At 33.2% G+C, this 27,426-nt stretch overlaps 1 protein-coding gene across 1 annotated transcript in view; it reads left to right on the top strand.

Annotated features, from left to right (window-relative positions):
• The window catches only part of LOC114334762 (pleckstrin homology domain-containing family G member 5), a 1,826,648-nt gene that overhangs the window by 1,775,499 nt on the left and 23,723 nt on the right, over window positions 1-27,426 (top strand). Inside the window, exon 21 of the mRNA XM_050649705.1 lies at window positions 8,244-8,353. Coding sequence (XP_050505662.1) covers window positions 8,244-8,353 — 110 coding nt within the window. The remainder of the gene's footprint in view (window positions 1-8,243; window positions 8,354-27,426) is intronic.

Raw genomic sequence — 27,426 nt, forward strand, 5'->3', positions numbered from 1 at the left:
TTCGTTGAACCTTCATCGATTTTCATGAAAATCGGTAAGTAATTAGAGGATACCTCAAGCAATAAAAGTTATATAGCATCAACTTGCGCTTTTGCATTTTAGGGGTGCAATACACCCCTACTTTTTAAATTGTAAAAAATGCAGATTTCCGCATTATGGCGCAAGTAATCTCGTTTAATTAAGAAAAATAATTATTTTTTTTATATTTATGTGCATGAATTACATTTTTTTTTAATTTTTCAAACCTTAGAGCAACCAAAAATCCGAAAATTAACAAGTCGAAAATCACGAAAACCTTATTCTTCTATATTTCTGAAAGTGTAGTCACTGAATGTTTTCACCCACGATTTCTTTGAACCTTCATCGATTTTCATGAAAGTTGTTGATTAGTTAGAGGATACCTCAAAAAACAAAAGTGATATGGCACCAAGTTGCGCTTTCTGCATTTTAGGGGTGAAATCCACCTTTTTTTTTAATGATAAAAATGCAGATTTCAGCATTCTGGCTCAAGCAATCTCGTTTAATTAAGTAAAATAAATAGTTTTTTACATTTATGTGCATGATTTATAATTTTTATTAATTTTTCAAACCTTATAGCAACCAAAAATCAGAAAATTAGCAAATCGACAATCACGAAAAAAATTATTCTTTTATATTCCCAAGAAGGCAGTCACTGAAGGTTTTCACCCCTGATTTCGTTGAACCTCCATCAATTTTCATGAAAATTGGTAAGTAGTTAGAGGATACCTCAAGAAACAAAAATGATGTGGTACCAACTTGCGCTTTTATCCTGGGGGTGCATGTTACCCCTTCTCATGGGTGAACACTATTTTATTAAAAATAACCCCATAATTAGATAGAGGAGTAAATTCTAAGCAAACTTTCTTTTATCAAGTTTATAAATTGTTTATTTAAATAATATTTGATAATTTAATAAAATATTATTGGTACAGTAAAACCTGACAATAACGGCCACTAAAAATAGAAAACAATTGGCCGTTATAGAAATGTGGCCGCTAATGCTAGGTTTCCTTTTCCACAAATACATAAAATATAATTGAAAATTTATTTATTTTAGTAATTAAAGCAAATCTAATTAAATATAATTCTACAAACAAACGGAACATACTAAAACTAAATTCAATTTACTACAATATAAAACAATATCTATACGAAAAAACAACTACAAGAAAAACAGAATTTTTGTTTATTTTACATTTTTTTTAGATAAACGAAACACACTAAAACTAATTTAATATAGGTAATACATAATATAAAACAACACACTATAGCTACTACGAAAAATACGCTATCACTAAAGTATCGTCGTGCTTTCATGCTATATTCAACAAAACCAACTTGGTACGGCCTTTAATTAGATATCGCAAATCACTTTGGTTGATTTTGTCTGCATATGTATTATGTTTGAGGAATCCCTTTTTTTTGTGAGACTGGATATAGGACATTTCTCAAGTATGAAGTCAATTCATGGTATATCGTTGCTATACAGGGATAATAATCTGTGCAATGTTATGGTACAGGCTACGTTAAATATGAAGTAAATGTGGAAGATATACACTTGTTATTCATTTCAATTTAATTTGATTGTTTTTTAATCGTTTACAATATTTAAAATAATTAAAGACATAAAGTTAGGGATTTCAAAAATTAATTCAGTTCTCACTGGCAGGGTGGGAAACAACAAAGTGCCATACAATAGCATTTCATTACAATGCTCATTACAGACATTACAGGCTGCTCCGTTTGAGAAAACTCATACTCTCAAACTTTGAGAAAACACTCATTCAGTTTCGACCAACCCTGTATTAGCTAAAATTAAACGTTTTGCTAGATTAACAATTTTTAACAATAATAGTATTAAAAATCACTTGACCATAAATTTATTTTCTGATGTCAAATCATTACAATTATACGGGGGGTGAATATTGCTATGAAATTTGAAAAAAAAAACGTAATTATCTTTTAAACTACTTCGTATAACGTCACAAAACCTGATATTTTAAGAAATAAAACATAGAGGAGAATCCAAAAATGTAAAAATATACAGGGTGTTCCATTAAACAAAAGATAATTTTGTTTCACTCTGTCAATATGGGTGGCCCTGTATATTTGGAAATGTATTTAAATTCTGACATTATCTATGCCCCAATCTCACCTAAATAAACTTTTTTTGTATCTCCTACAACAAACGACTAATTGGACTTCCCACAACCTGTATACATACAAAATCTCCGTTATAAAATTTTTTCAAAGAAAATGTTATTGGTTTTTTTTAAAATAACTCCGTTAATTTTTGAAATATGAGATTCATCCAATAACCATTACAAAGCTAAGTAAAAGGTTTATAACACTGTATTAAACATAATTTTCTAAATCCTTTATTTTTTTTTAAATACAAGGTGAAAGGGCCCCGCTTACATGGTTCTCGCAGTAAAATTTAGGTTTTAAATGTTTCTATCTCGGTTATTTTTTGTCGTAAAAAAATATTAAAAAAAGAAAAAGCTTAAATAAAGTTAAAACTAAAATTTTGTTCTCTACCATTTTCTAAGTATATCGAGTATTTTTGGAGTTATTAACAAAAGAAAATGAAATTCACGAAAATTTGAAAAGTTCTAATTTTTTTAATCGTATTTTTTTTCAAAAATATGCATTCTAAACCGGTCAAAATTGTTGAAGTTATTAATCATGTTAAAATAAATAAAGTATTTAATGGGTTACTATAACTTTAAATTTTTGTGGAAATGACGTATGTTTCATTTTTCATTCTTCCTTAAAAAATCTGAAAGGGTCCTCTTATTTCCATCATAACTTGCTTAATTTTGGTGCTATCGACTTCTTATATAGCTTTTTGATAGTTACCTTTAAGTACTTTATTAAAATGTTTAGTGTCTATATTTAACAAAGTGCATCGTTTTCCTGTTATTTAAGCTTGAATACTAAGATTTGAGTACTCGCGGAAAAAAAATATACATTCAATTGCATATAACTCACTTTGTATATGTAATAAAGGATTTTTCGAATAAGGAGCTCATTTATTTTTATATTATCTTCGATTTTGGTAATAACAACTTTTTTGAAGAAACTTATGGTTTTTGAGTTATTTATGAAAAACTGCTTTAAAACATGGATTTTTTCAGGAAAAATCAAAACTTTTGATCTTTAATAACTCAAAAACTATTGATTTATTGGAATAACTTTATATAAAAAATTTTAATTATAATTTGTCCCTCTATCGATTAGTGGTATTATTTTTAATAAAATAATTTCCACCCCCGAGAAGGGGTGGCATCTCCCTCCAGGGTAAAAGCGCAAGTTGGCACCATGTCACCTTTGTTTCTTGAGGTGTCCTCTACATACTTACCAATTTTCATGAAAATCGATGGAGGTTCAACGAAATCGGAGGTGAAAACCTTCATTGACTCCACTAATGGCCATGTCTCGAATTGTATCCAAAATAATCGCACAAACGGAGTTTTTTTAGTTTCTGATAATTTCATTTTGAATTGTGGGGCTTAAGTAATAATTTATCTCACTTTTTGGCTTTAAAAGAAGTTCTTTTAAAATAGGAACAAAATAAGTTCTTTTGAAATAATTAAACGAAAGACAAAAATAGATATATGTACATAAATCTAATTTATAGATAAAGAATAGATTATTCTCGAAAATGCCAATACCCAAACAATAGGTACACATTCTTTCAAACATTCAAAAGTAAAGCGATTACAAAAATTGCAATTTAGCGCTATACAGTGGCCTCTAAGGCTAACACTCCACTTGCGATTTGTAGTCGCAGCAACAAAAATATCGGTGTCGCATAAAATCTAGAGTCTAGAAAATTAATCGCTGTTTTCAGAATCGCGAATTGAATGCTACAGGGATGTAACATCAGCTTTTAGATGTTTTTTTATTCTAGAGATAAAGAAGAAGTCAATACGTCAATTAATACTTTATGCGAGAAACATGATAAAACGATGTTGATGAAATCAAAGAGAACTTGCATAATGAAATTAGCCATTTTGTAACGTTATGTCAAAATTTGAATAAACATCACACAACTTATGAAAAATTTGATTCTTCCAGGATGTAAAAGCAACTTTTCCCAATATTTTAACTTTCCTGCAAATTTATTTGACGATACCAATTTCTAATGCGTCAGGCGAGCGGTCTTTTTCGGCTTTAAAAAGAATAAAATCATATTTAAGGTCTTTGGGTCAAGAAAATCTAGACGCACTTTCACTATTGTATATAGCGAATGAAGAACTGGAGAAACTGAATAGTGATAATATTTATGGCAGTTTGCGAATGCCAAGTCAAGAAAAAAAGTTATCTAATTTTTGTCTTTATGTATTTTTTAGAATATTTTTTTTGCTTTTCATGTGTTGTTTTGTGGAACTTTGTTTTTTATTTATGGTTTTAAATGTATTTTTTGGATTATTTTTTACGTTTGCTATTCTTCTTGCTTGTTTAAAAAAATATTAAATAAACCTTTATAGTTAATGCATGAGTTTTCTTGTTAAAAAACTGACAGCGAATAGAAATGAAGGGGGCCCCTAAACCTCCAGCACCCAGGGCCCGAAATTAGGTTAAACCGGCACTGCTGTGATTGGATATTTTGAATAATAATCAAATTATTCCATCACAGTTCACATTTTATATTTTAGTTGCCACAAACCAATCATAACCAACATAATATATGTATGGTTATGATTGATGGTATAACCATAATATGTATGGTTATGATTATATTATATTTATGGCTTCATAAAATTCAGCAAAGCAGTGGTTCAGCAATTTTGGATGCAAAATTAACGGAAAATTAACGGTAAAATCACCAGTTATTGTCAATGAAATCATGTGCAAATTAATTTCATAATTTATTAATCATTAACTCTCTCTTGTTAGGCCAGGGCATTTAGGAAAAAATAAGTCGATTTTTAAATACAGCACCTATCGACTTGTAACTGTTTGCATTGTGTTTGTGATGACGTCAGGAAACAAAATTCTGTAACATAAAAATGGGTGAAAATGCATAATTGAATTTATGGTACTTAAATTGCATCAAAAAGTACATAAACATACCAAAATCAGTAAGTTTATTAGGGCACGTCATATTATGAAGTTTTGATGGTTTTCGTCACTATATTGATGCAGATAAATTACTCACAGATAGGGTGACTTCTGTACATGTCATCTTCTGGAAATTTGAGGCTTTCCGAAGTTAAATTAAAGTAAATAGATTACTCGGAAATTTCTGGGACGCTGATTATAACTATGATGTAGGTGTAGGCCTCTGGATTATTTGTCTTTAGTGCCGAAAACCCTCGAAACTACAGATGACGTGCCTTAATAGTAACTCTGGGCACCAGGTTTCCCGGGCGTAGGTTCTGATGGCGTGTTCATGTTAAGTAGCCCCAGACACCCCCAGGTAGTGCGTTTTCATCAATTTATTGCCGAAAACCCTCGAAACTCCAGAAGATGACGGAATTTAGTAGTGGGCACCAAATGCTCCGGGGTCCGTTCTTATGACGTATCAATATACCCAAAAATCCCCGATTAACCCGTTCGCATCAGTTTAGTGCCGGAAACCGGAAACTCCGGATGACATGCCTTAGCAGTAGCCCTGGACACGAGGTGCTCCGGGTGTTGGTTCTGATGGCGTATTCGTTTTCAGAGACCCCAAAAACCCCCGAGTAACAAAATCTGGTACCTAATGTACTGATTTTGACATGTTTATGCACTTATAAATGCCAATATATATTTCCACCCATTTTTTTATTGTAAGTTTTTTCCTGACCCCATTCCGAAGACAATGAAAAAGGTTGAAAGTTAATAGGTAAAAGGTAATATCAATATAGTTCGGTGTTCTAAATACCCTGGTCTCTCAATTTCAAGAGAATACGATGTAAAAATGTAATTATATCACGTATGGTAGTACTATGACTTAACGTTACATTGTATTGCATTGAAAGTACATTCTGCGGCATATAAATCACAAAAAGCTATACTTGTACTCTAAATAAAATCAGAATAGGTAGTCACCAAAATAGTCCTGTGGCCAGGGGGTACAACGGCCTCCTTAATTCAGATGGACTTACTCAAGTTTTTTTATGTATTTTGATCCGTAGAACACGAATTTTTTGGGTAACAGTTGATCCGGATGTCGATAAGATTGTTATAAACAAAGAACTCGAGGAATTACATAACAGCGATTTTTCGCAAAACAAAACATTTTTTTGTATTTTTTGGTTGATTCTCAGAAAAAAATGGTCTTACAAATTGTTTCGTAGGGTGCATAGTTTTCGAGATAAACGCGGTTGAACTTTCAAAAAATCGAAAAAGTGCAATTTTTGAACCTGAATAACTTTTGATTAAAAAATAAAATAGCAATTTTGCTTACTGAATTTTAAAGTTCAAGGCAAATTCTATTGGTTTTGATAATTTGCATTGCTTTAGATTCAGTTTTTATTTGTTAAACAAAGCCATAAACTATAGTGTTTCCCGTACCCAATGCATGCGTTTTAACGTACGTAATCTACGTAGAAATTGTCTGTATGCGCGCCTACTTGTTGGATTTCAAATGAGAAATGCATTGAAAATATCATTCAATTACTATGTGTTTATAGCTTTGTTTAACAATAAAAAAATTAATTTTTAGCAATGAATGTAATCAAAACCGATAGAATTTGACTTGAGCTTTAAAATGCAGTAAGCAGAATTGCTATTTTATTTTTCAATCAAAAGTTATTCGGGTTCAAAAATTGTAATTTTTCGATTTTTTGAAAGTTCAACCGTGTTTATGTCGAAAGCTATGCATCCTATGAAAAAACTTGTAAAAACGTTGCTTAGAATGACCCAAAAAAATACAAAAAAATGTTTTGTTTTGCGAAAAATCGCTGTTATGTGATTCCTTAAGTTCTTTGTTTATAACAATCTTATCGACATCCGGATCGACTGTTACCCAAAAAATTCTTGTTCTGCGGGTCAAAATACGTAAAAAAACTTGGGTAAGTCCATCTGAATTAAGGAGGCCGTTGTACCACCACTGGCGACAGGACTACAACAAATTAATAATAATATGCATATTCTTATGTTTCCCGAGAAAAAGCCGTGTGTTAAGGCGGAAATAGTGTATAGTTTACAATGACAAAAAATAGCTGAAAGCATCTGTTCATTAATTACCGCACTATCTTATTCATAGGGAATATATAATATTTAAGACATATACATAACAAAAAATCCACGAGGAGAATAAAATTCCTATAGCTGGCTGTATACCATAAACCACAAAGAATACAAGATCCTTTGTAAAAGGTGTATTTAAAATACCGCAATAAGGGTTACAACATAAAACAAAACGTTTTCAAATTAATGGGTGTGGATTAATAGGTGTGCCTAACTTACGTGGATTAGAGTCCTGTGTTGCTCTGGGTTATATCCAGGAATATTTGCAACATCCATCTATTTTAATAATAATATGTATGTAGTATCATTTAAGATCTTCAACCTTTTAAAGGGTTTTTACCCATAACTTTTTGGTTGCTCACGCCTGCATGCTATTGGCTTAACACTGATAATGCTTTACCTGTTAATCCGAAAATGTTTTGTTTTTTGATGTTACCCTTATTGGGGGTCTTTTAAATATACCTTTTACAAAGAATCTTGTATTTTTTATATCCATAACAGGTTTCAGGTTAGGTAAGGCGCTGTAAGCAGATGGAAGAGTCCACAATATACGTGAGAGTGGTCCGTTATACAGCATGTAAACATTTTCAATTTGATTAAAATCGTGTCGTATTGCTATTTCGTGGCGCTACTTCCGTGACGCTCGCTTTAACATTTTACTATAGAGAAAAATTAACACAACGCCAGTATAGAAGCTTTATTTCAAAAAGTTTTTATATGGGATATCTTAGGAAATAAAACAAATAAAGGAAAAATAAATCAGTTGAAATGTGGAAGCATGTTCACGTAAAAACCTTCCCTGTTCAGATACGTAAATTTCAATAAATTAAATCAAATTATAAATATATTTTATCCATGAACTTTCATCAACTTCAAATTAACAATAATTCCAAAACTCTTTAAATCTAGTGAATCACTTTAGTATAGCTCTAGTGCTTAGCACCCCTTGCTTCTCATTTCTATTCTTTTCTTTCTAACATTGTTTTTTCGTCACTTACTCCTAATATTTCTACTAATGTTGTTTTTATTTTTCTATTTAGGTGTCTCCCAGCAAGAAGACAATTGTGATTCTTTCAGTAGAGGACAAAACCGTCAAGCTATCAAAAGAAGTTATAGATATCATACTGTAGGAATGGTTGATGACATAAAGGTAATAATATCGTTTATTTTTCGTATTTAATAAAATTTTTAAAAAACAGAAATTTTTTAAAAATTTATATTAAAATAATTATAAATTGTCTGTGCTCAGTCTGTAATCATATTACACATTTTAATATGCGTTTTTTATCAATTGATACACATTTTCTCTCCATGTTGTTCTATCTTTTAAAAGATTTACTTAAATTTTACTTTTTTTTAAATCCTGTTCGTCTTAGTCTCTCTTCCAATTCCTTGATTTTTTTGGTTTTCCATTTCTTTCACGTCGTTCAGCATGGTAACTTGGCTACTATATAGTAGCCATAATTTTCAATTGTCGAAGGCTCTGAATAGGTACGTAAACATTTCTTTTATAGTGTGCTACTGAACTACTGAAGTAAGTAATTTTGGATAATTAAGAAATTTTTGTTAGTTTGTTTTTCATCAAGTTTGGTGGAATCGAAAGGTGGATCGGCGGAGAAGTCCGACAGAGCGATACATTATCGCCTAAACTGTTTACCGCAGTACTAGAATATGCTTGTAAAAAAGTTAACTGAGAAGATAGAGGCCCAAACATTGACGGTAGAAGGTTAAAAAATTTGAAATTCGCAGACGACATAGCTTTTGTTCTCTGGCAAATGAAGATATGTACAATGCTACATGAACTTCAGTTAGTGGGGCCAGTGTGGGTCTTAAAATAAACACCTCCAAAACAAAATTCATGACAAACCTAGTACCTAGCAGAAATGTCAATTTTGAAGACAACGAAGTAGAGCTGGTCGAAAAACACATTATATATACCTTATACACGAAATAAAGATCACAAGAGACAACCAAACATGCGAACTACGAAGAAGAATATACCTAGCATGGGCAGTCTATGGAATACTCAAAGATATCTTTAAAAGCGATATACCAATTTCTTAAAATCGTAAAATATTTGACCAATGTGTGTTACTTGTGATGACCTACGATATCGAAACTTTGACGTTGACAGCTACAACTTTAACCTTTAACTACACCCGCCGGCGTATTTTGTACGCCAGACATAAGAATTCTACTGCAAATATATTTAAAAATTTAATTTTTGACCTTGTTTATCTCTCTAACCTATCACTGGAATGTGCTTTACAATTTGGTTTTAGTTTCGTTATAATCGGCGTTCTGGGAAGATCGTAATTTACAGTTTATTATTTGTTGTTTCCGGTGGTGGACAATATACGCCACGAGTATATTAATATAAGTAAATATTTCAATTGTTATTTAGTCATTATGGCACAAAATATATTTTTCTTTATAAAAGTACTTTTTCTCCTGTAAAAAATCACATTTCAAAAAATTTTTTATTTTTAATTTTATTTATTATGGAATCCAGTTATTCCATGATTCCAGTTATAAATCCCAATTGGCTTACTGAGAAGGAACTCCAAGTACAGTGGAACCTCGATAACTCGGATTAATCGTGACCGCGGCCGATCCGGGTTATCGAAAATCCGGGTTAGCCGGAGAGCATGGTAAAAACTAATAAAATACGGTATACTTATAGATAAAATCCGTTATAACTAAAATAACATGAAATATATATGCACAGTACGCATTTAACTTACCTATAGTTGTATAGAGTATAGTAAAAATAGTATAGAGTATAGAGTATTGTTCAGTTTTAGGTAAAAAAACTCAGTCCATTTTGGTTGTGCCAATCGGAACGATGTTATGTTATTTAAGAACAGTGGCTCTTTCATTGTTTAAAAGACCATTGTAAGAAATTTTTAAAAGACAATTGGAAATAAATAAAAGAATAACAGGTGCCTGTTGTATGCGATAGCCCGAGATAATGCACGTCGCTCTACCGCCGTAGCCGTGTGCCATGAGTCATTTTTACTATCGTATAGTTCAAATTACACAAATACCCATTATCTCTCAAATATTATATTCTGGTCAAAGCGAAGTTTTATCAATAAAACTTGATATTTTTAAGATATTCCAGAAGAGGCTACAGATAAAATATTTTAACATAATACATACATTTTTATTATTGAAATGTTTGTCTGATGAAAATCGGCCCGGGTTAGCCTGACTTCCGGGTTATCGGGGGCCGACTTATACAGGTTCCACTGTATTCACTGATGCCGAATAAGGTTTATACAACAACTAACTAATGCGCGGGTAAATAGCCCAGAGGAAAATGGAAAATTCAATACTGAGTATATCGCTTCGTGACCGAGTTAGAAATGAAGACTTAAGACGAAGAACAGGAGTTACCGATGTAATTTCCCGAATTGCCACACTGAAATAATGGAAATAGGCTGGACACGTCGCCCGAATGAGTAATGAAAGGTGGATGAAGAGATTACTTGAGTGGAGGCCGAGATTAGACAAAAAAAGTAGAGGAAGACCCCCTGATCGTTTGACTGGCGATCTCAAGAAAATGTTAAGAAACGGGATGCAAAGTCCTCAAAATAGAGCAAAATGGACACAAATGAGGAAGGCTTATGTCCTGCAGTGGACGCAAAGGGCTGGTGGATGATGATGATGAATCAAGCAAGTAGCGAAAAATAATATAAAATTGTACTACAAAAATAATAAGATGATATATATTTGCAACAATTATGGCTAAATTGCTAAGCGAATAACTAGCTAAGTAGCTAAGCAAAAACTATATAATATTTCTTTAAAATACAAAGACACAGCTTGCCCAATAAATGACATAACTTAGAGTTAAAATTTATAAAATAAAACGCTGTGAATCGTATATGCGTATATTTTTGAATATAACACATTTGAGACATGATAAAGTTGGAATATTCGAGAAAGATGTGTTAAAGAAGTTTTTTGTCGAACTCCCGCCGGACACATCGGTAGTGGTTCAATAATTTTCAAATAGATGACGGAACGAAGGATAGGATCGCAAATTCGGGAATATTCCCGAAGGGCGTCTCGTACCTCTCGGACCGTTCAGTAGGGCCCGTGTCACTTCGAGACGATTTCGGAGTTGTTTGAAGTGCGTTTCCTTGGGATATGACTGATCTGTCCCTCGACCCATGACGGCATATTCATTTTTTGAGACGGTAATCCGGGGATTCGGTAACAAGTAAATCAATTGAATTTCAAGAAATGTTTAAGTCATTTGTTGAATTATTTTTTACAATGACAAAATAGAAATATAGGTAATACAAATACATAGACCACTAATCAGTGGTAAAAAACTGTAAAACCGTGGAATTTTGAGAATCAACACCGATTTTCAGAAAGATCTAGGTAAACCCAATAAAAACTGAGTTATTGCTCTTTAAAGGATGGTTATTTTCGAAGAACCTCGAACTGGAGAACCTTTAATCTCAAATAACTCGAATGTGGTGCAATTTTTTGGGAAAACTTAACAGACGTCTTTTAAAGCTCATAAAAAATCTTTCAAATAAGCTCTGACAAAAGTTTTTTGCATAGAACTGACTGACTTATGACGAAAATAAAGTCGCTCTCCGCTTTTTTCTTTTTGAAATGTAAAAATTAAACCCTCGTCGTTACAATCCTAATAGAAATGAATGGCTTCCAGCTTGAAATTTAATTTGATTCTACCGGTTTGGAATGCTTAGTTTAGAAAAAATGGTTGATTAGAATAGAATAGAATAGAATAGAAATATGCTTTATTGTCACTGAAAATTTTTACAATTTTATGGACAAAGCTTACATACAGTCAAAAGAAAACATAATATCAATAACAAATAACAACAAGTACAATTTACTAAAATAAGATAAATCGTCAATATATGTACAGTATAATATAAGATATAAAAGCCAAGACAAAAAAAAATGTATTGCAAAATTTATATAAATTGCAAATTGAACATACTTACAACAAATATAATAAAATACATAAGGAACTGACAAGTAGTTTATGCTACTGCGTATGAAACCCAATTTTCTTAGTTATTCATTAAGAAATTCTTCTATTGAATAGTATGGTCTTTTAGATAGATAGGCTTTTGTCATTTTACGGAACTTTGGGAATATGTTACAGATTTAAGTTGTAACGGGAGATGGTTGTACAGTTTCTTTGCGGAATATAATATAGATTTCTTTACTAACTCAGTGGATGGAATCGGTAAATAAATGTCAAAGATTGAATTTCTGGTGGAGTAAAGATGATTGGGCCTTGCTGGAAAGACATGAAGGTGTTTACGAATTAAACAAACCGTTTCTAGAATATATAAAGATGGAAGTGTTAAAATTCCGTGTTCTCTGAAGTAACTTCTACAATGTGTAGATCTTCTGAGGCCAAACAGATATCTTATTGCTCTTTTTTGCAATTTAAAAATAACATCAAATTGAGCAGCTGTACTAGAACCCCAAAAAGGAAGACCATATCGAAGATGAGACTCGAACAACGAAAAATATGTTATTTTAGAAGATGCTAAATTGAGTTCCCTTGAGACAGATCTTATTGCATAGCAAGCTGAGGCGAGTTTCTTACTTAACGAATCGATATGAAGGGACCATTTGAGGTTGCTGTCTAAAAAAATACCAAGAAATTTTACAGAATCAACGGTACTGATCTGGCTGTTATTAAGAGGCAAAGGTTGAAGAGCTCCTTTATAGGATAATGCTACTGTTTTATTTACGTTAAAAGAGAGTAAATTAGAGTCAGACCAGGTCTTTATCGTCTGTAGATCCGAAGTTATAGTTTCATGAAGAGATGCAATAGTTGACTTGCTCCAAGTGATACTGGTATCATCAGCAAAAAGAAAAATTTTCCCATCGATTTTTAAATTAGTGATGTCATTTATAAAGATAAGGAACAGAAGAGGACCCAATACTGAACCTTGTGGTACTCCACATACAATGTTTTTGAGACTAGAGTCAGTATCATTTGCTCTAACTAGTTGTTTCCTATTATTCAAGTAGGATTGGAACCAATTTAAAGAAATACCTCGAATTCCATAGAAATTTAGTTTTGTAATCAAGATGTCGTGATTTACGCAATCAAAAGCTTTGGCATAGTCGCAGAAGACAGTGGCAGTATAAAGATTATTGTTTAATGCTTGGTAAACCTCATGTAGTACAGAAAACATGGCATCAGTGGTACAATTATTTGTTAAAAAGCCGAACTGATTTTTTGATAAAATGTTGTTATCAACGATAAAGGACATAAGTCGAGTTTTAATGAGTCTCTCGATAATTTTGGAGAGTACCGGTAGTAAGGCAATAGGTCTATAGTTGCAGGCATCAGATTTTTCACCACCCTTATGAAGAGGAATAATAATGGCTGTCTTTAGGCACTCTGGAAATTTACCTTTTTCGAAGGAATCATTAATTAGAGAGACTAGGATTTCCAACACATTTTCTGTGAGATTAGAGAAAATTTTTATAGATAGTCCATCAGTACTACAAGATGATTTGCTTTTGATACTATTGATTGTTTGGATCAGTTCAGAGTTATCGACTGGTCTTAAAAAGAATGAATTCGAGACCTTTCTTGAGTTAGGGAGATAGGAAATGGGATCTTGTTGCGGCAAAATAGTTGATGTTATATTTTTACTCACATTAACGAAGTAGTCGTTTAGAATTTCAGGAGCTGGAAGGAAAAATGATTGAGCTGTGTGAGTTTTATTTCGAAGATCGTTTATTATAGACCAAGTTTCTTTTGCAACACTTTTAGAGCTTCCCAGACGATTTTGATAATAGGCTTTTTTAGCTGATCTGACAAGTTTTAGATATGTTGTCCTGTACTTCGTGATATATTCAGTGACAGAAACATTGGTAGTAAATTTCTTGATGTATAGTAGTGAACGCATATTCTTGGCTGATATGCGAATACCTTTCGTAACCCAAGGTTTCCGATGTTTTGGCTTAATAGGGATTAAAGGAAATGCCTTATTGAAGATGCGGAGAAGCTTATCTAGAAAAACACTGAAATTATAGTCCACGTCTATAGAAGGAAAGTGCCACTCAGAAGTTAAGCATAAATTTTGGAATTTACGAATTAAACCTAAAATGACATTATTATAATTTAAAAAAAGTGAATTTGTCTTAAATAAACCTAAAAGTATTCACGATACAAAAACAAAAAAAAAACAAAATTTTCAATAAAATAAATTCTACAATTTTTCTTAAAACATATTTTCATATTATGAACACTGTTAGATTTATTTAAGAAAAATGCAATTTTTTAATGTTATTTTCTATTTAATCAACTATTTTTTCTAAACTAAGCATTACCAACCGGTTAAATCACATAGTTCGTATCGACTGTACCTAAATAAATTCAACTTCAAGTGAAAAGCTATGCATTGCTATGAGGATTGTAACGAGGAGGGTTTCAAACCCTCCTCGGGTAGAGGATTTCAAAAAGAAAAAAGCAGAGTTTATTTTACTTTATTTTCGTCATAAGTGAGTCAGTTCCTATGCAAAAAACTTTTGTCAGAGCTTACTTGAAAGAACGTGCACCACGTTCGAGATATTTAAGATCAAAAGTTCTCCATTTCGATGTTCTTGGAAAATAACAATCCTTTAGAGAGCAATAACTCAGTCGTTATTGGGTTTACATAGGTGTTACAAACGCGAATCTCTTTGTTTCTTATTAGCTACAATTTTGTTCTTAATGATTTCTTCTATAAAATTAAATTTTTAAAAAATTAAGTTATTTAAAAAGAGAAAGAAGATACAATTAGAGATTGCAGTTGCTGGATCCAGCATCCAGCAATCCACCTGAATCCGGTGCTATTTCTTACATGCTGGATCCAGCAAACCGTGCTGTATCCAGCAGCGCGGATCCTCAAAAGTGTCAAATTCGAAATAAGTTACTTAATGTATTCATTAGCCTCTTTATTCAAAGCCGTGAGTCGGCAACTTGCCATTCTATTGCGCTAGCAGTAGCTCAGTATGCTGGAAAGTTTCTACAGCCTAAAAGTTTGCATCCATAAAGCGTTGATAGACATTAATTCTGCTACAAAATTCTCTGCTGGCGAGCGGTCAATAAACAATGAGTTGATCCCACTCTTTGACCGGTAAAACTGGCTGTCGAAGCTCTTTGCAGAAGAGATTACACTTTGATAACGGCCGACACAACTAGGAAATTTGCCTTAGACAAACTAAATAGCGAGGTCTCTAGCCTTAGTGCCGATCTATCGAAAGCACTACGCAACAGAATCGCGGAACGGCACCTCTCTGAAGTTACAGGTACATTAATGTACTTACAATATCAAAAAAAAAAGATGACGAAGGAGTAAACAATCCTGGTTATTTCCCCATATCGAAAAAGAATGCAATGCGACAAGAGATGAAAAATTTACAAGCTTAAAGTAAAAGTTTAAAGTAAATTTACAAATTTACATACGACAAGAGTCGTATAAAAAATAAACAAGTGATTGCGGAACCAGTGCAAGAGGACGTAATGGAAGGAGATGGGCCAACTAATCCGGAGCCCGTGAATTTTACTTTGGAACAAGAGCTTGAGATTGAATTAAAACCAGAAAGAGAAAACTTTTATATAAAAAAACTGGTTATCAAAAAGAATATGAAAAGATTTTGGAAAAGGAAATGACCGATTGTGACACCGAATAAGTGAAAGGCGATAATTTGTCCATGGTCTATGGATATTTGATGACTTTAAAACCAACGAGCATAGAGACCGAAAGGGCTTATTCCGCAACCGGCTATGTGTGCAGTTCTGTGCGAAGTAGGTTAGATGATAAGACGATAGTTAAATATGTTTTTGGTCTAACTTCCAAATACCAAAATCATTAATGTTTCTGTTGTTTAGAAATTTAGAATATAGACAAAAAAAACAGTAAAATCGTGCAAAACACAAAGGAAAAATACCTAAAGGCAGATAAATTAATCAAGAAGAAATCATGGATGACAGATGAGATCCTGGGGCTTATGTACGAGAAAAGAAGAACCATACATGGCCCAAGCGGAAATAAAGCGATAAGTAGGTATAACAATAAATATAAAATACCTTTCTCGCAAGTTTAGTATCGGAAGAACCACCGGAACAATACAGAAATTACACCACCAAGGCAATACCATTTTACGAACGCATTAAACGATTACCGTATAGCATCAATCAAAACACCTTAGCATCCATAAAAAAATATCAGACACCCCCCTGGACAGTTTCTTTACCAATAGTAGACCTCTCCTTACATAATTCTAACAAACATTCACACACCTCTGCTGAGATCAGGCTTCAATATCATACAAATTTACTCAAATACTCTTCTTACAAACTTTTCTTTACCGATGCCTCCAGAAGTTGCAACGGAATAGCTGCTGCTACTGTATCAGAAAACGTAATTTCCGCCACTAGATTATCTGATGGCTGCAGTATTTATACCGCAGAACTTCAAGGAATACTTGACGCACTAAATCATTGTAAAAATACAAATGAAAACCAAATACTAATATTATCAGATTCACTAAGTTCTTTACAGGCCATCAAACATGTTTACCCTACCCACATCAATCTCTTTCTAATTAAAGACGCGTTGCATCAGCTCCAATTTTCTGGGAAAACCATCTCATTTATGTGGGTCCCATCCCATGTAGGAATAACTGGTAATGAGTTAGCAGACAAAGCAGCGTTCGAAGCGATAAACAATGTGAACATTCCGACTACAACAGGCATACCAATCTCTGACACTAAACCTTTATTCAAGAATCATGTAAACAAAATCTGGCAAGAAATATGGGATCAAACAAACACAAATCTGAAAACCATTAAACCAGACGTATCTTCAAAAATTCTTCCTATGCCACCAAAAAGAAAAGACCAAGTAATTATCAGCAGACTCCGGCTCGGACACACACGACTTACCCACAGCTACGTAATCTCCAAGGAACCGCCACCAATATGCCAAAGATGCCAAATACCTCTCACAGTTAACCATGTAATAATAGAATGTCCAGAATACACTTCAGCGAAAACAATATTCAAGATACCCAACAGCCTGAAAGAAGCACTGGTCACAAAATTCAATGAAGTTTTATCTTTTGTAAATCATTGTAAACTGTATAACAAATTATGATTCATTTCTTTTTTTCTTTGTAAACTCTAAATAATTTCCATATTTTTGTCATTCTTATATTCTAAAAATGTATCTTTTGCTCTATCTATTTTGTATTATAAATGTACCGCTAATAACCCGAGTGGTTGATGCGGATAAATAAAAATAAAAAAAAAAAAAAATAAATATAAAAATCAGAGAAGCGAAGGAAAAGGAAGCAATGACAAACTGCGAATAAACTAAGCAGTAGTTAAAGTACGATTGTTACAATGTACAGGTAATCTAAGTGATTTGACGGAAACATTATTTTGGACAAATAGGATAAAAAGAACGTATAAAGAGTATCTAGGGAAACTGTTTGAAGACCAAAGAGATAACACATTGAGCTAGAAGAGAGGTTAATGATGGATCAAGAATATTCAAGGAAGTTCATTTTGCAATAACACAGTTAAAGGATGGTAAAGCAGCAGGCTCCGATAATATGCAAGCAGAACTACTGTTTCTAATAAAGTAATAAATAATGAATCAAAGCAATAATGACAGTGATACTAAACAACATATACAACTCTGGAGAAATACAAACAGAATAACAGAAGCCAAGAAATTTGAATAATACTTTACAATAAGCCTACTGAGTAGTCACCTTCTGTTGGTAAAGATAATCCATTAGATAATTTACAAGCTGTGTGAAAGTCAAATTTATCCCAACCAGTTTGGGTTCATAAATGCCTTTGGTGTTAGTACTAGAACGGCTTTGTTTTCAGTATAAGTTTTCAATAGAATATAGTTTTCGAGTACAGTAGTTCAGAGATACAGATACGTCAATTTTGACGTATACGCATGTCTGGTTGATTAAGAGAAAGCATTTGATCGAGGACAACACGCCAAGATAATTTAAAAGAAGCTGGGATTAACAACAAAGATATGAAACTACATAGTTCGAAACCTTTACTGGAATCACATCTCAGAATTGAAGGTGAACACACCGAATACGCGGTAGTCATGCGTGGAGTAATTATATTACATGTATTTAGTTAGTCTCCTCTAATTTTCCTACCAACATAGACCAAACAATAACTGTACCGGGTGTCCCAATAAGAATGGCTCTCGACCATATCTCAGGAACCGTTTATAGTACAACTTTGAGAAAAAAATATTTATAACAAAAGCTGCCTCGGCAAAAAGCTTGGAAATGATTTTTATAATTGTATGTCCACCACTAGAGGGAGTAATTGAATATCAAAAATTAAAAAATCAAAATTTTACAAAATTTACCTAATGAAAGGGTACTGGAAGTCAAATCATCGTATTTTTTATAACATTCAGCGCATATTTGATTTCGCAAGTTCAAGTCTACCTTTGCAAATAAGAGCTGGGGGTGAGTGGGAAACTTCTTATGAAAAAATGGCTGTAAGTCCGGTTCTGCTAAATCGAATTATGCATACTTGGTCTTGTTAAAAACATCTCTTTTTTGTCAATGTAACCGTCTTATTTTCGAAATAACCTAATAAGTATTATGCCAGCAAGGAGGCGTTATTTAATTATTAAAGGCGTTATTATTAAATACAGGTATACATTTCTAATCTCGTATTACAAAATCAGACCAAATTAGCAACATAATACCGGAAACCGCATGTTGATACCTTTTTTCTATCCCGAGATATCTTAAGAAATGTGTAAATTTTAAACATAACTGTTACTGTCACAGGTAAACGAGGTTAAAGAAAAGTAGTGTGCTATGGAAAAACAAATAAACATTTTCCAGATGTAAACATACATAATTAATTAGAACAACAATAAGACAAACTACACTATAAAATATAACAAAGAAATAAAAGCAACTACTTACTTAGTCTTAGTGACTGCCTAAATGTTCAAATTGTTGCCCATCATTTTCGATGCAAGCATTTACTCTTTCAAGAGTAGCTTGAATAGCAGTCTCAATTTCTGCTTTCGCAATGCATTGAAAGGCGTTTCGTATTCTCTAGATTCTAGATAATGGTTTCTCGACTAGTGGGCCTAGCGGCAAAAACAAGGTCTTTAATCGGTCCCCATAAATAAAAGTCTAAAACAGTTAAATCTGTTACTATTCAATCTACTCCTGAAAGAGTAAATGCTTGCATCAAAAATGATGGGCAACAATTTGAACATTTAGGCAGTCAAGAATACGATGATTGGATTTCCAGTGCCCTTTCATTAGGCAAATTTTGTAAAATTTTGATATTTTAATTTTTGATATTCAATTACGCCCTCTAGCGGTGGACCTACAAGTATGAAAATAATTTCCAGGCTTTTCCCCAGGCAACTTTTGTTTTTTTTCTCAAAGCTGTAATATAAACGGCTGCTGAGATATGGCCGAGAGCCATTCTTATTGGGACACCCGGTACAATTAAAACATAAATATACAGTGCGTCCATCAAGTACCGCATAAATTCATTATTTCGTAAACCAGCGACATTAATGAAAAATCCTGAAACGGGTCGATTTTTATTTTTAGATTCAGATTTATTGGCATATATATCATACTAGTGACGTCATCCATCTGGGCGTGATGACGTAATCGATGATTTTTTTAAATGAGAATAGGGGCCATGTGATAGCTCATTTGAAAGGGTATTCAATTCTCTATACACTAATATAAACATTAACCCAATTATTTATACGAGGTGTTCAAAAAAACAGTAATTTATTTAATTCAAAATACGTTTTAATGTTGTCAGAAAACAGGAAAAAAAATGTTTATTTGAGAAATAAATATTGTTTTTACTTAAATTCAATGTTAAAGCTGCCACCCACCTGTCGCTTGTCAGTTTGAACATTTCGTTTAAGCGAAAATGTATTTTGAATTAAATAATTACATTATATTCTCCTTTTTGTCTCACTTATTTTAATTAAAAAAATGTTTTTTAAACACACTATATAAATAATTATGTTAATTTTTATATTATTGAATAGAGAATTGAATACCCTTTCAAATGAGCTATCATATGACCCCTATTCTCATTTAAAAAAATCATTGACTACGTCATCACGCCCAGATGGATGACATCACTAGTATGATATATATGCCAAAAAACCGTAATTTAAAAATAAAAATCGACCTGTTTCGGGTATTTTCCTTAAAGTAACCGGTTTACGAAATAACGAATTTATGCGCTACTTTATGGACGCACTGTATACATAAAATATATATAAAATATTTATAAAAAGGCCCTGATGATGCTCTGAGAGCAAAGAGTATACTTGGGGAAGCTTTAATTATTAGTATTCTCGATATCTGCTTTTTGTTTCTAAAATTCATACGCGAAATGATTAAAATAATTTCAGAGTTATTAGGACTGTATTATAGGTATAGGTATTATAGGTTTAGAAACAGTATTACATCTGCAAAAACATACCCAAGTGCAGACGCAGCAACTAACCATAATCTGCTCTGTGCTGGATTCAAACTAAAACTAAAAAGAATAAAAGCCCCCACAACGCAGAAGAAACCTAATACTCGACTCCTAAGAAATGCCGTAATAGCAGATGAGTTCGGAAATAAGAGAAATCGTGAGATTAAAGAGCAGTTAGAAAGATCTGAACAAGAAAATATCGGTCAAAATCTAGATATCATGAATTCCGCCATGGTCACCACAGCAAACGAAGTTTTGAAACCAGAAAAAGACTCAATAAAGAAAAAGGATTGGATGACCGATAAAATACTAGACCTTATTCAACAAAGAAGAAATTGGAAAAACAAAGACGAGATTCGGTATAGCGAGATATATCGACAAATAAGGTACGAGGTTAAGCGAGCAAAAGAGGACTGGATGGAACAAAGATGTCGTGAAATGGAAGAACTACAAAGAAAACATGACGAGTTTAATATACATAAAAAGCTTAAAGAAATTACCTACACTCAAAGAAAAAGAACTCCTCACTTTATGAGAAACTCCAAAGGTAAAATAATTCTCGACTTGGATGAAAAAAAGGAAGAATGGACTAACTATATAAAAGAGCTCTTCCTGGATACGAGGCCACCACTTAACACCACAAAGTATACGAATACTGGTCCTAGCATTTTAAAAGCGGAAGTAGAGAAAGCCATCAAACTGAGCAAGAATGGGGAATCTCCAGGCCCTGACCAAGTACCATCAGACTGGCTCAAACTTCTGGATGATGACAATGTCTCACAACTAACAAACATTTATAACATATATACGAGACTGGAATGATGCCACAGATATGGTTAGAGTCTACATTTATTCCACTCCCAAAAAAACCTAATACATCATCATGTAAAGACTTTAGACTAATTAGTCTCATGAGCCACTCTCTCAAGCTACTTCTTAAGATAATTCTTAATAGAATCAAGCAGAAATGTGAAGAGACAATGGGAAACAAACAATTCGGTTTCAGAGAAGGATTGGGAACAAGGGAAGCTTTGTTCTCATTGTTAACATTACTTCAACGATCATGGGAAGTACAGAAACCAATTTACGTCTGTTTTATATATTTTGAGAAGGCGTTTGATAGAGTTCCACATGATAGGTTGTTTCAATATCTAGAAATGATTGGAATAGATGATAAAGATCTGAGACTTTTACAACATCTATATTGGAATCAAGAAGCTTCTATTCTGGTAGACGGCAAAGAAACAGACAAAATTTGCATTCAAAGAGGTGTCAGACAGGGTTGTGTGTTATCCCCAACTTTGTTTAACGTATACTCAGAAATAATTTTTAATGAAGCCTGGGAAGGACAATGTGGAGTTCGAATCGGGGGTGAAACTATTAACAACATCAGATATACAGACGACACCGCGATCATGGCTGAAAACATCGAAGATCTTCAATGCCTTATAGATCGAATCACTAGAGAATGCTCCAATAATGGACTTAACATAAATGCAACAAAGACAAAGTTACTTGTGGTTAGTAAACAAGACGTCGGCCATATGCAACTAATTGTCAGTGATGAATCAATAACAAAAGTTAACCATTTTAAATACCTAGGATGTTGGATAAACGAGACACTAAATCCGGATGAAGAAATTAAAACTCGTATAGAAATTGTAAGAGGAGCATTTATGAAACTTATATCTATTCTGAGCAACTCTCAGCTGAACTTACAACTAAGAATCAAGTTCCTAAAATGTTATGTGTATCCTGTATTACTATATGGATGTGAAACCTGGATCATGAAGGTTAACATGATGAACAAATTAGAAGCCTTTGAGATGTGGTCATATCGTAGAATGCTCAGAATATCTTGGTTTCAACGCATTTCTAACAGAGAAGTCTTAAACAAAGTAGGTCAAGGCGAAGGTGACTTAATGAAGATGATAAAAAAGAGAAAACTTGAATATCTGGGGCATATAATGAGAGGTAGCAGATACAGGATGCTGCAGTTAATACTCAATGGAAAGATCGACGGAAAAAGAGGAATTGGTCGAAAGAAATATTCATGGCTCCGAAACCTTCGTCAATGGACTGGCTTATCGGCAGATCAATTGTTATATGCCGCACAAGATCGAGAACGATATCGGCAAATTGTTATGGAAGCTACCCACGCCTAAAAATTTGGGCACGGTACTTAAAGAAGAAGATTATAGGTATGGTTCGAAACAATTAAGAGAGGTAATTAAATGTTATACTGTAATATTACTGTATATTACTATATATAATATACCGTAATATACTGTAATATTACTGTTAGATACACCCGCTCTCCGGTAGTCGTTTCCTAAGCAAGTTTTCATTCGCGGTAGTTACGGTGGTTTTCGGTATTAGTTTTAATCTGCTTTTCGTGGATTCGCTGTACTCTTCACGTATATTTACTGTTACTGTTTCTTTTTGAGCCACCGTCCACTAAAAAAAGATTCGAGAGAATCTATATTTTACGGGGACCAAAAAAGGGAGGTCTGATTAAGCGTCTGTTGTATACATACATACATAATCGGAAACCTCTTATATCCGTAAGTATCGAGGTGTACAAGCTCTCTTAAATTTTGTCTACAACTTTAGGTAACTCTTTTCTGTCCCTAGCTAGTTCCTTTAAATAAAATGGCCTTAAAATAATTATAATACATTAACGCCCGGTTTCCGAAAGGATGATCATCTCAAAAATTATGTAATCGACGATTAACAATAGACTAAATGCGTCAGAAACGTCAACCAAACTAGTTTTAACAACAGTCGATCACCTGACAAAAGATTAATCGTTAGTTAACAGCCGATCATGAGTGTTTTGAGTCTCCGAAAGGTCGATTAACCAGTTTCGCTTGTCAAACGGCGGTAAAAATGGACTGTTACCTAATCTGCGACTATCCGTCGATTAACGGACTGTTAAGAGTTTTTTTTAGTATTTTAATTACTGTAATTAAAAAAAACCGGGAAAAAATTGTCAAATAACACATATAGAAATGATATAAATCATATTATTCAATAAAAATAAGATTTTTTTATGGAAGAAATAATTTAAAATATTTATTTAACTTGCAGAACATGGATATCTCGGACATTTTTTATATTTGTTTATATAATTTTTTTTTTCTTTTAAAAATGTAAGATAACAAGGATGCTAGACTCATAGAGCTATTTTTTGAGACGCCAGAGCTCTAAAAAGCAGAACATAATGATTATAGCGATGTAAATAAGAGGGAAAACGTGTGAGAAATTACAGCAGCTAACTTTGAAGACAATAAAACAGCCGGTAAATAAATTAAAAATAAATATAAAAATTAAATATACAGACCAAAAATAAAAATACGATTATAAAATATTATAGATCATAAATAAACTGTTTTATATCTCCAACTCTCGCCACATTACCTAGCCTCATTTTTAACATGCTCCCGTTCAATTCTTGCTCCAAACAAAAGTGACAGTACGTAAGAGAGAATGCACCTTTAGAATCTAAAGATACAAGTTTGGATTTAGAGGTTAATATAATTGAAATTTTGAAGGATAACAGACAATTGTGACAGTATCGCTAGCAAATCGTATGTCAGATCATCGATTACATGATCTATGATCATGTAATTTTACAATAATTGGCGTTTGAGAAACCCATCACAGGTTAACAGTTGATCAAATCTGACAGCCGATTAGATGATCGGAGATTTGAATAACGTTTCGGAAACTGGCTGTAAGTAAACTAATATTATTTACTATTTTATTTCAAATGTATCTTATTGTGTTCCTGCTTTAATGAAATTAACGCGACAATTCGATGAACTAAAATTATTTTGACGTAATATTCGAAAGTCAAATCGGTAGACATTAGGTTTGTTCTAGCAAACAGTCAAACTATTCAGAAACCATCAGCAAACAGTTGGTCAGTGAGAGAACATAATACAGTCACCAGTGCTATCCCCTTTACTCGCGCTAGTCCACTATTCGCTGATGGTTTCAAACCGTTTGAAACTGACGTGAACGGTTTGAAACCATCAGCGAATAGTGGACCAAGGCGGGTAGAGGGGATAGCACTGGTGACTGTATTATGTTCTCTCACTGACCCACTGTTTGCTGACGATTTCTGACTAGTTTGACTGTTTGCTAAAACAAACCTAATAACAGTTGTTTTGTTTTGAATCATCGTCATGGAAACCAAGATCGTCATCATGCTAACTAATTATATTGAAAGTTTGGTTTTGACAACCTTGTGTCAAAGAATTAATTTGTGTATGTGTTTTCATATCAATTAAATTAATTGATTAAGATTTGGTCATTTTTTAAAGACTCGTAGAAAAAATATTGTTCTTAAGTCTTGCAGAAAGTCTCTTTTCCGCACTCGACTGCTTGCCGAACTCCCGCTTCGCGTCGTTCGGCAAACTGCAGTCGCCTGCGGAAAAGTATGACTTTGTGCACTTGTTAGGAAAATATCTATTTTCTTCAAACGTCAAATAATGATGACATTACTTATCTAACTTGATCCTGTCAAAGTTTGATGTCTCCGCCGGCAGCAGTTTTTTTTCCCATTTCTTTACGGCCGAGGGAAAAATGTTGTCATGGCAACAATATGAAACATGTCACAAAGCAACAATACAAATGTCATTAACAACAATTAAACATCATTTTTATTTATAGTAATATTAAAAGTACAATTAATTAATGAGGCATTTTCAAAATTGAAACCGTGCAAAAATGTTCCCGACTCTTGATACGCATTGGTAATTGTTGATGATACTGATGGTCGAGCACAACTTTCAGCAATCATTCCCGAGGTTGGCGAATCATGAGGGTTTAAAATTTTTTGAGCATTATCGTTCTTATTTCTTATTGAATCCTCTATATATCCTTCGGCAACCGTGCTTGATTTCCAGCCCCCATGTCGTTTGAGGCATTCTAGATTTCCGCCTCCATCAATTAAAAGTGTTGCTGAAGTTCGTCGTAAAGAGTGACCCGTGTACTATTTATGGTTGAAAATTGCTACGTTTAAAAAAAAAATAGTATACTTTATTCGGCAAAGCAGCGACTTTTCTTGACTTGCCCTCTATTACGCACCTCACTTCGGTCGGCGCGTAATATCGGGCGCGTCAAGAAAAGTCATGCTTCTCCGCCTCATAAAGTAATATACTATTTCTTGGTCGTCCTCTACGGTTTTTCCCTATTTTTATCGCTTCCCATATCTTCTTCACCTGTCTAGTTTCGTTCATTCTGATCATGTGTCCCCACCATTTCAGTTTCTTTTCTTCTGCTTTAACCTCTAGTGATTTCGTTCCTAGTTCTTGTCTAATATCTTCGTTTCTTCTTCTGTCTGTCTTTCGTCAAGTACCCAGTTTTCTGCCCCATAGGTTAATACAGGTTGGTACACTGGTATACGATCATTTTAGTTTTTGTTGTTATTTCTTTTCTGTTCAAGAAGTTTTTGTATAGTGCATAATATATTCTAGTTGCTGAATTTATTATGGCACCAATCTCGTCTTCTTGTGTCCCTTTATTATTCAAACTTATCCCTAAGTACTTGAACACTTCTATCTGTTCGATTACATTTCCTTCAATATTAATGTTTATTTTTGTGTTGTTTTTTGTTACTACCATCACTTTAGTTTTCTCGGTGTTTACTCTTAAGTTGTATGATTTTAATTCTTCTGTCCACATTGTCATGTTCTTTTGAAGGTATTTTTCTGTTTTTACTATAAGCACTATATCATCTGCAAATACGCTTGCTTCTACTTTGATTACTTGCATGTTTCTGTATCCTGCAATATATTTTTTTTTGTTTTGGCCAGCAAGCTTTTATTACTTCGTCCATAACGCTTATAAACAGTAATGGACTCAATACACTACCCTGTCTGACCCCATCGTTATTTTTTAAGATTTTTGAAGTTCTGTTTCTTGGTCTTACTTGGTTATTAGTATTTTCATACAGACTACATACCACTTTTAACAGTTCTTCATCTACATTCTGGTCCTCTAGGCTCTGCCTTATTCCTGTCCTGTCCACCACATCAAACGCCTTTTTCATATCTGAGAATGCTAAATAGATTTCTTCATTTTTGCCTATAGCTTTTTTAATTATTTGTTGCAAAGTAAAATTGTGGTCTTGTACACTGTGCGCTGGTCTAAATTCACTTTGTGCATCTGCTAGTTTTGGTTCTATTATCTTACGTAATTTACTTTCTATTATTATTTTGTATATTTTAAGTCCTGCGCATAAGAGAGATATTTCTCTATAATTTTGGCAAACCCTAGTGTCTACTTTATTTTATATTGGCAAGATTGTTGCGATGTTCCACTCCGATGGAATCTTTTTAGTTTTCCAGGCCAGACTTAGTATATCCAGCAATTCTTTCTTTCCATTTGGTCCTAGGAATTTATAAGCTGATCACATCCTGCTGCTTTACCTACTTTAATTTCACTCAAATCTTCCTCTAGTTCTACCATATGAATTCCAGTTTTATTTGATTCGATTATGTCGTCGGCCCCATTTTTCTTTTCCTTTATCAATATTTTATTTTCACTATTTAGTAGGCCTGTAAAAGATTCTTGCCATCGCTCGATAATTTTTTCTTCGTCTGTTATGATATTCCTCCGGTGATCTTTTATTTGATTAAGATTTACTCTTTTTGGTTTTCTCATGTTTCTCATTGTGC

Source organism: Diabrotica virgifera, chromosome 4 (assembly GCF_917563875.1).
Source record: "Diabrotica virgifera virgifera chromosome 4, PGI_DIABVI_V3a".
NCBI classification, from domain to species: domain Eukaryota; kingdom Metazoa; phylum Arthropoda; class Insecta; order Coleoptera; family Chrysomelidae; genus Diabrotica; species Diabrotica virgifera.